Source organism: Antrostomus carolinensis, unplaced genomic scaffold, assembly GCF_000700745.2.
Source record: "Antrostomus carolinensis isolate BGI_N321 unplaced genomic scaffold, ASM70074v2 scaffold18334, whole genome shotgun sequence".
Taxonomy (NCBI): Eukaryota; Metazoa; Chordata; class Aves; order Caprimulgiformes; family Caprimulgidae; genus Antrostomus; species Antrostomus carolinensis.
This window is the reverse complement of record NW_010311628.1, coordinates 26098-39134: the sequence shown is the minus strand read 5'-3', so window position 1 is coordinate 39134 and position 13037 is coordinate 26098. Positions and strand designations below refer to the sequence as shown.

Here is a 13037-nt window from a genome sequence, read left to right as displayed (position 1 = left end):
TTTGGGCTTTATTTCTAGTCTGAAGTAGGTTCTTTTTTCCATTTTCTGTATAAAATACCTAGTACCCGTAATTCTCTGTAATAACGCTGTGCCAGTCACCTTTATCTTCACATATCTTGTTATTCTGTTGAAACAAATCAAATGGTTTAAATCTTTATGAAGCGTTTCTTTTATTTTGAATAGTTTTTCCAGTGTTGTTGACATCAGTAATGTACAAGAATTTTGCCATTAGTCCTGGTTGGGTCACATGGAGTACAGCAGTTTTTCTTTTTGAGTCAGATCAAGCATTTACACAAGCAGAAAGAAGGAAAATTCTTTGTGCTGCTGTTTCACTTCACTCTCACTTAAGGCCGGTGATCCTGGATCTTTGTAAGTCATGCTCGTATGCATGAAGTGTATTGCTCATTGCTATATGTAGTTTAGAGTTGCATTCAAATTATTTCTCTTTGGAAGTGTTTTCTGTCTAAAATTATGTACATGCTTTTATTAGCCTGTATAAAATAGCCAAAGGAAGCCCCGTGAAATCATTTTGAAAATGGTACTGAAAAAAGAACTGCAGGGCATCACTGACTACTTCCTGGTAGCTCAGCCTGCTCTTAAATTATTTAATACATTTTTTACATTGTAATTATGATTTTTTAATTAGAACATTAGGCAGTATTAAGTGTATTTGTTTGTCAGAGTTACTTTTATTAATGAAATTTGTTAATCTTTTCTAAAACTAGACATGTTTGACAAGGTATATCTTCCATAAATCTACTTATTGACATTAATTATATACCTTTTCTTTAAATCCTCCTGTATTTTCATACTTCCTTAGGCTGGAAATTACCCTGAGTTACTATAAATGGTTTTCTAGGCCAGATGAGACTTGAATGTTTCAGATGGCTTGTAAGAAATTACAGTAACTGTTATAAATTTAAGAATTTCGGTGTAAATTTTGCTTGTTTAAGATGTTGTTTCTATATGCTTGTGTGTTGCTGCCAAAGGAGCAGCAAACTTGATTGAAGTTTGATTACTTGAACTGCTGCAAAAAAGGAATCTCATAATCTGTTGTCCAGTGATGGATTGAGTACCCAGTGAAGGAAGCTCTCTGGTCAGTTGGTAACTACTTCAGGAACGGTGCTTTTGGTTTAGTGTTTCCATGTTGCTCTGTTGAGTACATGTCGCTCAGCGGCAAATGTGGCACAGACCAGGTTTCCTTACTTCTGCTGGCAGTAATGTGCTGTAATGCTAAGTTAGTATGCAGCTTTAAAATTTGAAGGGGGACTTTTTGAATAGTAGATGGCTTTTACTTGCTGAGAATCACTGTTTTATCGCTTACTAGGCTGAGGATGATGGTAGAAGTTTCTGTAGTTAGTAAATTAACTTTGTTATTTAATTTCATTACTTCCCTACACAATCAAGCATAACCTCCTCCCTTTTTACCTGATGAAGGTGTACAGTTGCTTTTGTCTTTTGAGGTCCTAAATGCTGTAGTGTTGGTTTCTGCTTTTTTATGTGGGCAGCTGATTGGCACAATGTGAGTGATGGTAGTACTAGCCTGCAAACTTACTTGCCATGTACTGTCAGACCTCAGCTGAAGTGGTCATAAATGTTTATAAAACTGAAAATGATAAAGGTGTTAAATGCTGTGTGGATTGGAGCCAACTCTTTTCCTACGTGAGCCATGGCCTTGTGGCTCCAAATGCATGTCAGTTCTGATGCCTTGGTAGCTTGAAGTGCCATAATTGCACATCGTAAGTCCATATTTTTAAATGTATTTGTGCATTTTTGCATTATCTGTTGAATATACCTTTCAGATATATGGCAGAGATCTAAAAGAGTGTATTAATGTCCTTGGCTTAAGGACAGAGGTACGGATCTTCTTGTAACCTTCAGATGTGAACTAGGGACTTACTTGTTCTGTGGATTTTTTTTTTTAATTTCTTTTTTCCTACCATCCAGTTGCAGCCCATGAAAACTGTGGCCTGTTTTTAGAGGAAAAGTGTTCAGTCTTTTTGGCTATTGAAAGATGAATGGCTCCATATCCTACCTTCCTTAGGGTGTCCTGTTTTAGTGGATGAATGGAGAAGGTGGAAGCAAAATGTTTGGACCTTTGGATGATGTCAAGGAATAAAAAAAAAACAAAACCAAAACCAAACTTGCACTTGGGACCCTGACCAAAATCTCTTAAAATATGGGCAAGAAGTGTAGAGAAACATTTACAACCATTTAAAGTGTTAGAGCAGAATATACCACAACTTAAGTTCTTTCTCAGTTATCACCTATCAGTTGTGTTAATAACTGACATATAATTTTAAGGGGCATAAAAATGATTGCAATGTAGACTCTTATAGCAAACCTATCAGTGATTCAGTGGGTTATCACAGAATCACAGGGGCCGGAAGGGACCTCTGAAGATCATGTAGTCCAACCTCCCTGCTAGAGCAGGATCACCTAGAGTAGATGTCCAGGTGGGTTTTGAATGTGTCCAGAGATGGAGACTCCACAACCTCTCTGGTCAGCCTATTCCAGTGCTCCATCACCCTCACAGTAAAGAAGTTTTTCCTTATGTTTAGATTGAACCTCCTGTTTTCCAGTATGTGACCATTGCCCCTTGTCCTGTCATTGAACACCACTGAGAAGAGTCTGGCCCCATCCTCTGATTGCGTACAGATTCCAGAGGAAAAAAACAGAAGATGGAATTAAATACAAGTTGTGGGCTTATGGCATTTTTTTATTTAAACATGACAAAAATAAGAATTAAATAATGGATTAAAATATGCTAGTTTTAAATTGAGGTTAAAAATAAATAACTCCCACATACAAATGATGGGAGGGGGAAGCATGCCAATCTGGCATTTGTACTAAGGTTGTTGTTGGTCAATTTATTTCAAGGTTGGAAAGGTCCTGCACCACCTCGTGGATGTGAAGTTTTTGTGGGCAAGATTCCTCATGATATGTATGAAGATGAATTAGTTCCTGTTTTTGAGAGAGCTGGGAAGATCTATGAGTTCAGACTGATGATGGAATTCAGCGGTGAGAATCGAGGTTATGCTTTTGTGACATACACTACTAAAGAGGAAGCCCAGCTAGCCATCAAGATTCTAAATAATTATGAAATTCGTCCAGGAAAATTTATTGGTGTCTGTGTGAGCTTGGACAACTGCAGACTATTTCTTGGAGCAATTCCAAAAGAAAAGAAGAAAGAAGAAATCCTGAATGAAATGAAAAAAGTTACAGAAGGAGTAGTGGATGTAATTGTTTATCCAAATGCCACTGACAAAACTAAAAATCGTGGCTTTGCTTTTGTAGAATATGAATCTCACAGAGCAGCTGCAATGGCTAGAAGGCGGCTAATCCCAGGTAAACCTGTTTCTAATTCAATTGAGTTTTTTGGGGAGTATCTGTCTCCGTTTTGTGGGCGTTGGAGGATCATCCCTATTTCCCTTTCTTTAGGGTATTTTGAGTGTTACAAAACTGCAGTAGCGCCTTTCAGATAAGGAATTTTTTAAATCTTTTTTTTAAGAAGCAGAGATTTCAGCATTTCTGAGAATGAAAGAGCAGACATCTGTTTTACCAACACAAGTTGCTGTACTTTACATCAGAATATGTATTTGCTTGGGCACACATGGAGTTTGCATTTGCATGAACTAGTCCTTGCACATGAATCCTCTTAAAGCTGAGCTTAAAAACCAGAATGGTTGGAATGTGTCCCTTACTCTATTTGAGCATCATGAGTGATGTTATTGATGTTTCATATTTTAAAAATGTTTGAAAGTAGGTCTTTAATATTTTACTAGAAAATAATTTTAAGAGTTTAAGAAACTAGGGGACGTCTTTTTCTTTGCACCTTATTTTATGTTTTGAGGGAGGGAAAGTAGAAGGGATTAAATATACTGAAATAGGAGGGAATAAGTAAAGGTACAGTTAAAAGGGAAATTCTAGAAGAGAAAAGAAGAGAAATTAAATAGGGAGGAAATAAAACAATATAGTTGGAGAAGTAAAGTCATTAAAACAGGTAATACAGCATTGACTTTGCTGAAATGAATTACAAAACTCCCTATATTTATTAAGGCTAAGACGTAGGCAAGTCTCATGTTAACTGCTGACAGAGTGTTAGGAAGGAGCGTTACCTAAGACTTACACAGGCCTTGCAAAGTAATGGGAGAAATACAACCAGATCACTGAATGTAAAATAAACTAGTGTGAGGTGCAAAATACTGGCTTGAAGTGAGTAACAAGTTGGGGTTTTCTTAATTTATGGTTTTGGTGTCTGCTGCAACATAGACTAAGGCTTGTGCAAGTCCCTATACATCTAGGTGACTTTTCCAGGTGTTGACCTTACTTTTTGAAGTGGTAATATTATTGAAAAGGTTGTGTTATTAGTAAAATAGTACGTTGCTTATGATTGCTTTATATACATGTGTATATGCATGTCACAAATTACAAAGCCTGTGTTTTGACAGCTTATGGTGCTTAATGAGCCCAACGGATACAGATAAAACACAGTGAATTTTTGCAGTCTTATTTCCTTTAATAATTTCAAGTAGCAATGTTTTACATGTCGTGCTTAAGTAGATGTAGGCAACAAAAACCAGTTTCATGTGGCATGTATCATGTTGCTTTTTGTAGAGGTAGTTGATAAGAATGGTTTTGCTTTTCTTTGCATATTTCTTATTGATGTAATGCTTCTTTGCTATAGGAACATTCCAGCTCTGGGGTCATACCATTAAAGTAGATTGGGCAGACCCTGAGAAAGAAGTTGACGAAGAAACAATGCAGAGAGTTAAAGTATTATATGTAAGAAATTTAATGATATCTACTACAGAGGACACAATTAAAGCTGAATTCAACAAGTTCAAGCCAGGAGTAGTTGAACGTGTGAAGAAGCTGAGAGACTATGCTTTTGTTCATTTTTTCCACCGTGAAGATGCAGTTGCTGCTATGTCTGTGATGAATGGGAAATGCATTGATGGAGCTAGTATTGAGGTAACGCTGGCAAAGCCAGTTAATAAAGAAGGTACTTGGAAGCAACATTTTAATGGTCAGATGAGTCCCAGTTCTGAAAATCTCTTAGGGTTTCCTAACAAAGATGATGGTCATCAAAAGTCCTTAGGGAAACCAGCAAGTCTTGCAGTTCGTCTTAATGGTCAGCACAGCCCAGGCCCCCCTGAAGTTGAAAGATGTACGTACCCCTTTTTTCCAGGAATGAAGCTTACTCCAATTAGCATGTATTCTTTAAAATCCATTCACTTCAGTTCGGCAGTGATGTATCTGGATTATTTTTGCAATAAAAACAACTGGGCTCCACCAGAGTACCACTTGTATTCAACCACAGGTCAGGATGGCAAAATACTCTTGGTGTACAAGGTGCTTCTTCCTAGTATTGCAGATGGTTCCCAGAGTTACTTCATGCCAGACAAGCTCTCTACAACAGTAGAAGGTGCAAAGGAATTAGCAGCACAGTTCACGCTTCTACATCTAGGTAAGCATAAACGCTTCCAATTATTTGTTAAGAACTGAAGCTGGAAAAGTTACTTTAAAATTGTTCTTTGTGTATGTACCTTGGCTTGTGTGTATTATCTTTTTATATAAAGTATATACTAAGACTAGAACTCTTCCTTGTATAGTCAACTAAGCTGGACCATCAGGTGAGAGCACTGAAGAAACACTGTGCAGACATCTATACAATGCAATTTCAGGGTCATTTTTGCTTGCATTTATCTACTGTAATGATTTATAAGAAAGACCTAGATGACTTGTCAAGTGATTTAGTTATAAGGTCATCTGTGTGGTGATTATGGTGCTGAAAATTGATTTGAAAGGCTCTCTGTGTTCTTGATTTATTACCAAGAGGGAAAACAGAAGTGGTAGATCCATATTCAGATAAATAAATAGGTTTTGAAAGCCAGAAAATGGGAGAACATAGGAATACAGTTATTCTTAGTTACTTTCTAAGTCTAGCATCTTCATTTACAGATATACCATTTCTTAAAAGCAGAATGCAACTACTAGAAAAGCAAAGTTTTTATATTATAAAAAGCAATGGTAAAATCTGTTCTTTTCATAACTAAGAAGACAGATCACTGCAGTTCTGACAGTGTTATCCCTGGTGCTCTATAAAGTCAATAATATGCAACGTAACACTTCAGCCATCTAGTTCCTCCCCAGTGTTTTTCAGAACATTCAGAACACAGAACTGATTTCCAGTGCCAGATTATTTCATTAGTAATTGTAGTCATCATCTGATCAAACTTCATCCTCAAGGACATCAGAATTTTGGCTCATTGGTGCTCAGATTTGAAAGCTGCTACAGAGCCATACCATAATGGTTTGAAAACTCCTCAGGCTTCCAGGCAAATCTTTTTATAATTTATGCCACTTGTTCTTTTGAACAGCTTCTCTTCTGCTTCGTTAACTCTTTTTCTCTCCCTGGCCTTTACATCCTGATATATTGAAAATGAGATAGGACCGGTCTTCATAATTTTGCAAGTGTTATGAACCGTCACGTAATTTCTGTAACTGCTGCGTAACATTCTTGTGCATTTGTTGCATGGTTTCTTCCAGCATGACCAGATCAGTAGATGCTGTATCATGAAATGAATTTTTACTAGTCTTTTGAAGAACAACATAAATATTTTTCTGTCATTACAAAAAATGTTTCTAATGACTCCTCGAGTCAGAAGTTTGGGCTTTCGCTTTTTTTTTTTTTTTCTTTCTGTATAGAATTATTTCTGCGAAGAATTATGTTGGAGATGATCGTCTTGTTCAGATAATACAAACTAGTTTCTTGTCTGATTATGTGTAGAAAGGTGGGGCTTTTTGGGTTGCGAGGTTTTTTTGTTGTTTAATTTGTTTTGTTGTGGTTTTTTGTTTGTTTTTTTTTTCAGAGTTGTGGCAGTACTAGAGTTGTTTGGGAGGGAGTGTTTTGGTTTTTGGAGTGGTGGTAGGCAAGTTCTTTCCAAGTTTCTTACAATATCTAGGAAGTTCAAACAGGTTGTGCTTCAGTTACTATTATTTCCACTTATTAAGAGACTGCTGTGGTTTTTCACATTCTAGTTTAGAATATCAGCTGCCTTGAGCCATGGACTTCCAGGTTTGAAAGGAATGGCATTCTCTGTGGATAGTGCCTGCTGTGTGTGGTCCAGGCAGTGTCTGAGGCATCAGACTTGGAGATCCTGTGTAGTGGAGCTGTGGATAGAAGCATGATGAGGTCGTGCAATACAGTAAATAATAATTTTCTGATTAGCTGTGTGTCCATGCAGGGCCCAGGACTTCATCCGTAGGATTTCAAGCTTGATTCTGCTTTAGGACTGTAAGGGGGAGAAATGAGAGCAGGTAAATAAGTGTTTATTAAAATGCTTTTACTTCATAATTTTGGCCAGTGAAAGTAAATTTTCAGAGAAATGGAAGCAGAAATAGTAACAGAAAGGTTAAGTGAAGTCCTGTGTTAGTGATGACTGCTTCTGTTCCTGAGAAATGATTTAAGGAGCTTTTCTGTTCCTCTCTAGTCCCCTCTTTTTTGTTTGTTTGTTTGTTTGTTTGTTTTCCCCTTTTTTCTTTCTTTCTTTTTTTTTTTTCCCCCTCTCACCTGTTCTAGTTTTGGTGGATTGGGAAAGCCACTGCTGACAGCAAGCTGTTAAAATAGTGTTGCCACCCATCTCTTCCTCATACTGCTACTTAGCACTTGTTCTGGAAGTCTCTTGATACTTAAGCTGTGGTGAGATTTTTCATTTGGATGAGTTTGTAGCAGACTTATTTCAGGCTTGACTATGATGCCTTTTTTTGCAATACATGACTGCAATGTAAACAAGTGTTTTCTTCTTAGAATCTTGCTTCTCCTTGGTTTTGATTTTGCATGCCCAAAAGGTCTTAGAGGGAAAAGTCTCTCCAAAATGCAAAGCCTTATGCTGTCTCCACTGCTATATTTGGTTTGCATTAATAGGTCACCTCCAGAAGGCGATACTTTCAGAAATTCAAAGTGATGAGAATTATTTATTTTTAATAATAAAACTGCTAAGTGTCTGTACCTGGTTTTGTACACACAGTGGGCAGCATTTTACTGGTTGAGTGACTGTTTCCATTTTTTTTCTAGCTCCGAAACAGGGACATAGCTTTATAGCCCATGTAATCCTGAACATGAAAGATAAAGAGGATGCTCAGCTTGAAATAGTGATGTGAAGCTCTCTTTCTTTAAAGAAGAGTGAAGACAGCTTCAGGTTCTAGCTTGACCAGGCATACCTGTCTATTTTGTGGCTTACAGATTGCATTGTCTAAAGAGAGTATTTTCTCTCCTGTACTTCCTTGGGAAGAAATCACCAGAACAATTAAAACAAAAAATAGAGTAGGAATGATTATTCACAGCTGTAAACTTGCAAACAAGTTAAAAAAAAAAAAAAAAAAAGTATGTGTTGAGATTTTTCTCTCATCAATTATAGTTACAAGTGCTATAGAAAAAACATTTTAGGGTGAATTTAAATTACCAGTATGCTAGAGCTTTTTAGCATTCCAGTGTGCCAAGTGATCACAATTAATGTGTGTTCTTACTTAGCGGAATTCCCAAATCGCAGGTTTGTTTTTTAAAAGCTGTACACCTAGTGGCCTAGTGCTAGTAGTGCTGTCGTGTTATCTTGGAGCTATAAAATGTTTTTTCTTTTGATGGCCTCTGTGCCTCCTTGTCTCTGAAGATTTGGCCTTGCACAGAGTGTGCAGAGTCCTTAGCAAAGCAAACATACATGGCTGACTTTTGAAAGATACACCTCTTTCACGTTGATAAAAACCCTCTTTTTGATGTTGGCATTGTCATGATACTGAAGCATAGCCCTAAGGAGTCTAGAAATAGGATTTCTTTTCCATATCTGATCTACAGAAGTTGTTTTGTTCCAACTTAATACATTCACTGTACTGAAAGAGACATCTGAAGCGAAAGAGTTGCTAGATGTGCTAGAGGATACTTCCTTCTCTCTGAAGTGTCTGTTGTATAGTTTGGCATGTGGAATGATGCTGCATGGATACGTGTGTTGTGGGGTTTCTTTTTTTTTGTTGTTTGTTTGTTTTTTTAAATAAGTAGTAGTGATTTTGAGAAAAGTCTTGAGTGTTTTTCTTATTGGAAGCAACTTACTATGTAAGCGTAAGTGTCCAAAGATGATACAGGGAATAATTCCTTCTGGTAAGTAACTTCTCTTACAGGAACTTAGTATTTTTTCCCACTTAATTTTTGATGATGTATACAGTTATTTTTTCTTTTTTAAAGCATATAAGCAGACTAAGTTAAGTGAATGAGACAGGGCTGTTTTGATAGAATTTTTAAATTGGCCCATTAATGATTAATAATCTCAAAGCACTCTGGCTTTGTTTTGGTGATACATATTTCTGTATTTACTTTCACATAACAGAATACTTAGTTGTTACTGCATGCAGTCGTCCTGAACAGGGAGCAGTACAACAATTAACCACTTGGTGTCACCTGAATATTTTGAAACGAATGCTTGGAGAAAATACAGAAAGCTATGATTTCACTGAAAGGTGAATAAACTATATTTTAATGTTACTAGATAAACTGTGACCAGATCAAGGCAGTGAAAAAACTCAAGCTTGTTTAAATATATGGAAATTACACATCTGGATACCTGTCTGTGAGGCAGGGAGCAGAGCTACATGTCGCCAAGTTAGAGAACCTGAATATTTGGAAGGTGGGGAAGGGAGGCAACAGGATAGGAAAAAATCTAAATGCCTCGTGGAAGAAATTAATATATTTTTCCATTAATTTGAATCTGATTTCAACACAAGTAAGTCTGTGTCTTTAGAAGTTACACAAGACCTTAGTGTTGTTTGCAAAATGGTATTTGACTGTTAAATGTGGTGTACAGTTAGAAAACGATGTAAGACTTGCTACTCTTGCCTGTCCTGGAGGCTCACTAGATGTGAGGCAGTTCCAGTTTGGAGACTCTATAGTTGTGCTAATTGACACAGTCTCGATATTCCACCTCTGGTCCAGAAGCAGTGTTACGGCAGAGTCAATCCCAAAATAGTAGGTGTTATTTATCATTCATGTCCTTTGCATCTGTAACACAACTTTATAGCTTAGGGAATCAAGCTGACTCATCCAGCTCATCATTGTTGTGTTTGGTTTTTGTTTTCATTTTTTTTTGGTGTGTTTTTACTTAGTGCTGCTGGAATTCCACTGGTTTAAAGAAATACCAGAAGATGTCAGAACCTTTTTCTAGTCCTTAAGATAACGCCCTGTGTAGCAAAGGCAGAGTCCTGGGGAGATCTCCCCCTACTGAGTTGGACTTAAGGGCGACAGGGAAGAAGTTCTGGTAGAAGTTTCTTCAGTTTCAGGGGTCTGCCAGGTTTGGGACACGTGTTCCACAATAAAGTATTCTTTGTTCACTCACACGTGCTGTTCTGTGTGGCATGTCACCGAGAGTATTTAAAAGTATTTATCAGAAAGTATTTAAAAGAAAAATATCCTGATGAATCTCCGAATCAAGGAAAAGCATTTTAATAGCTATACCCTGTAAATAACAGTTTTATTCCAGTTCACCACGTAGAATGTATATAGTAAATGGTACTGAAACAGGTGGAGCAAGTGTTGTATCTTACTACTGTGAATTCACTTGTTTAAGCTTCTGAAATACTGCATGCAGTAGCAATTTACAGGGCAGGGATAAAGCTTGTACAAACTAGCTTCAAGAGTCTGTACTCAGCATCTGGGTCTGGGAACAAATGTATCAGTAGGCTGCTGTCCTAGATTTTGGACATGAAACTTGAAGTTCAAGTGAAATGTTTTTATTTTACTGTTTTGTTGCAGGTATTTTCTTTACTTAAGTCCTGCCTTGGTTTGCTTTATCAAAATTAACTGTATTGCTGTTGGAACAAGCAACAGCCTGGTACAAAATGTAAGGTGTTTAAAAAAAGTACAGAAATTGCTGGCTGCTATGAGTAAATGTACAGATGATAAGTGGTGATTGGTGGATTGTTTGGGGGCTTTTTTAGTGATTTTTAGAAATGCTCAGGATGTAGTATAAGATATTCCTTAAGAATATGAATTTAGAAGTCTTAAATATTTACCAGATGACTTATACGTAATGGTTTTTATCAGAGCCCCTGAGCAAGCATATATAATTTTGCTGTCCTTGAATGCAGCACGATGGAATAGTAGAGGTGGGTGATCCTGCTGGGATCGTGTTTGGTGCAGGTTTTTGCTGCCTCGCATACATTGTCTTAGCTGCACTCTTTGGGCTGTTGGTTATAGATGTTGGTCTCAAGGTTATTTCCCCACATACCCACCTCTGAGAAGGCTTGCAGAAATACTCTGCCCAGTTGTAGGGGTTTTTTTTTTCTTTTTTTCCAAAGGAGACCATAGCTCTACTGCTGCAGACCTGCTGACAGATCACCCACTCTGATGTTCACATGGATTGTGTAGCACAAGAGAGGGTTATGTTTTTTGCTCCTGAAATGACTCAGAGTCATTTTTCAGTCATTTCTGGATTCTTTGCATTTCCAGCTTGGGTGCAAGTTTATGTTCAGAAATGGAGTAGTTACTACACTGGTGACTGGGACTATTTCTTTGGGTAATCACTTTCATGTAAAAGGAGGAGACTAATTTCTCCTACTCTGATTTGGAAAAAGTGTTATTTTTAACTTTCTGGATTTTAGGCTACAAGGGTAATTGTTCCTTTTCTTTCAAACATGCCATTGTGGATAAATTTAAGTGTGGATATCTGTCACTTCTGAGGCCTTTTGGGTTTTTTTAAGGTGGGGATTACCATCTTCTCTGAGTCTTGTGAGATTGGTTTTGTAAGGCAGTTTGAAAATAGCATTAAATCCATGCTCAGTGTTAACTTTGCTGCTGGAAGCTTCTAATCTGAGTCACCCAGGGTTTGTCCTGAATGTTCAGTTATTTTTCTGTTACTGCTGCTTATGGACAGGGAACACAGATTTATAAATCTGGGCCTATGTAGGAGAACTTGGAGAAAAATAAGTAAGAAAGATACAGCCATGTTGGACATGAGTGGAATAACTTGACTGACTTCAGCAGTGTCAGTCACTTCAAAACAGGACTGAATTTAGTGCCCTTTTCTAGTCCATTGATGACCACGATGAAGTGAGTTTTGTTTATGCAGCATATGTCAGGCAGAACTTAGTGCTTAGTTAATAGAACACCCCAATCTGAAGTGTTAAATGTGCAATATCAAAGACTGCTGCTATGCTGTGTATGATATAGGTAAAAAATTAATACAGCTCAGAACAGTGTTGTAATATGCACGTTAAAGTTGTCTTCATTAATATTTTGTGTTCAGTGAAGGGTTGCTATTGTAAATTTTGGATAAAAATACATTTCTAAGCTGAGAAAATACTTATTTTCAGTACCAAGTGTTGTGTTTTGTTTGTTGTTGGTTTTTTTTTTTTTTTTTAAGTATAAGGCTCTTAGGAAAAAAGCCCTGAGATAAGTTCTCATTTTTCATTTCCCTTTTTTACTAGGTCCTTTCTGTTGTTGCTTGAACTGTTGACTAAATAATTTCTTAATGATTTGAGTTAGTCCTCAGGGTGCAGAGGAAAGGGATAAATGCAGCATTGGTGTAAGACTGTGAATGTTTTCGTTAGATCATTATCTTAAGTTCTTAAAAAGTTCAGTCCATCTTGGAATAGATAATACAGTATGCTTGCTGAAATCAAAAGTCTCTCTCTCTTCCCCTTCCCCCTCTTTTTTTGCAGCCAGCTGTACACCCTATTTGGCTTAAATTGCCCTGAAGAAAAGAAAAGTTTGGAATTTGTTGCTTTGGATCTTGCCATGAAAGAAAAACCACCACATTGATACAGAATTACTGGAAATTCACATTACATGTTTACTGATGAATAAGTCTTCGAAGCACATGCTTGTATTAAACATTTCACTTTAAAGATTAGGGGAAATGAATGTTAAATTGTTTTGGTTAGTTTGATTAAATTTGTTTTGAAAATACAATTTGTTTAAAAGATTTTTATCCATTTCATATTTTAGTTCGATGTTTCCATGACCATATTAAATTACCTTTTTTGGTGTTAAT

The 13037-nt window shown here is 36.9% G+C and overlaps 1 protein-coding gene across 1 annotated transcript in view; it reads left to right on the top strand.

Moving 5' to 3' along the window:
• The window catches only part of RBM46 (RNA binding motif protein 46), a 14718-nt gene extending 1987 nt beyond the window's left edge, over positions 1-12731 (top strand). Inside the window, exons 2-5 of the mRNA XM_010166795.2 lie at positions 2881-3348; positions 4688-5470; positions 11092-11151; positions 12706-12731. Coding sequence (XP_010165097.1) covers positions 2881-3348; positions 4688-5470; positions 11092-11151; positions 12706-12731 — 1337 coding nt within the window. The remainder of the gene's footprint in view (positions 1-2880; positions 3349-4687; positions 5471-11091; positions 11152-12705) is intronic.
• Positions 12732-13037: the final 306 nt, after the last annotated feature.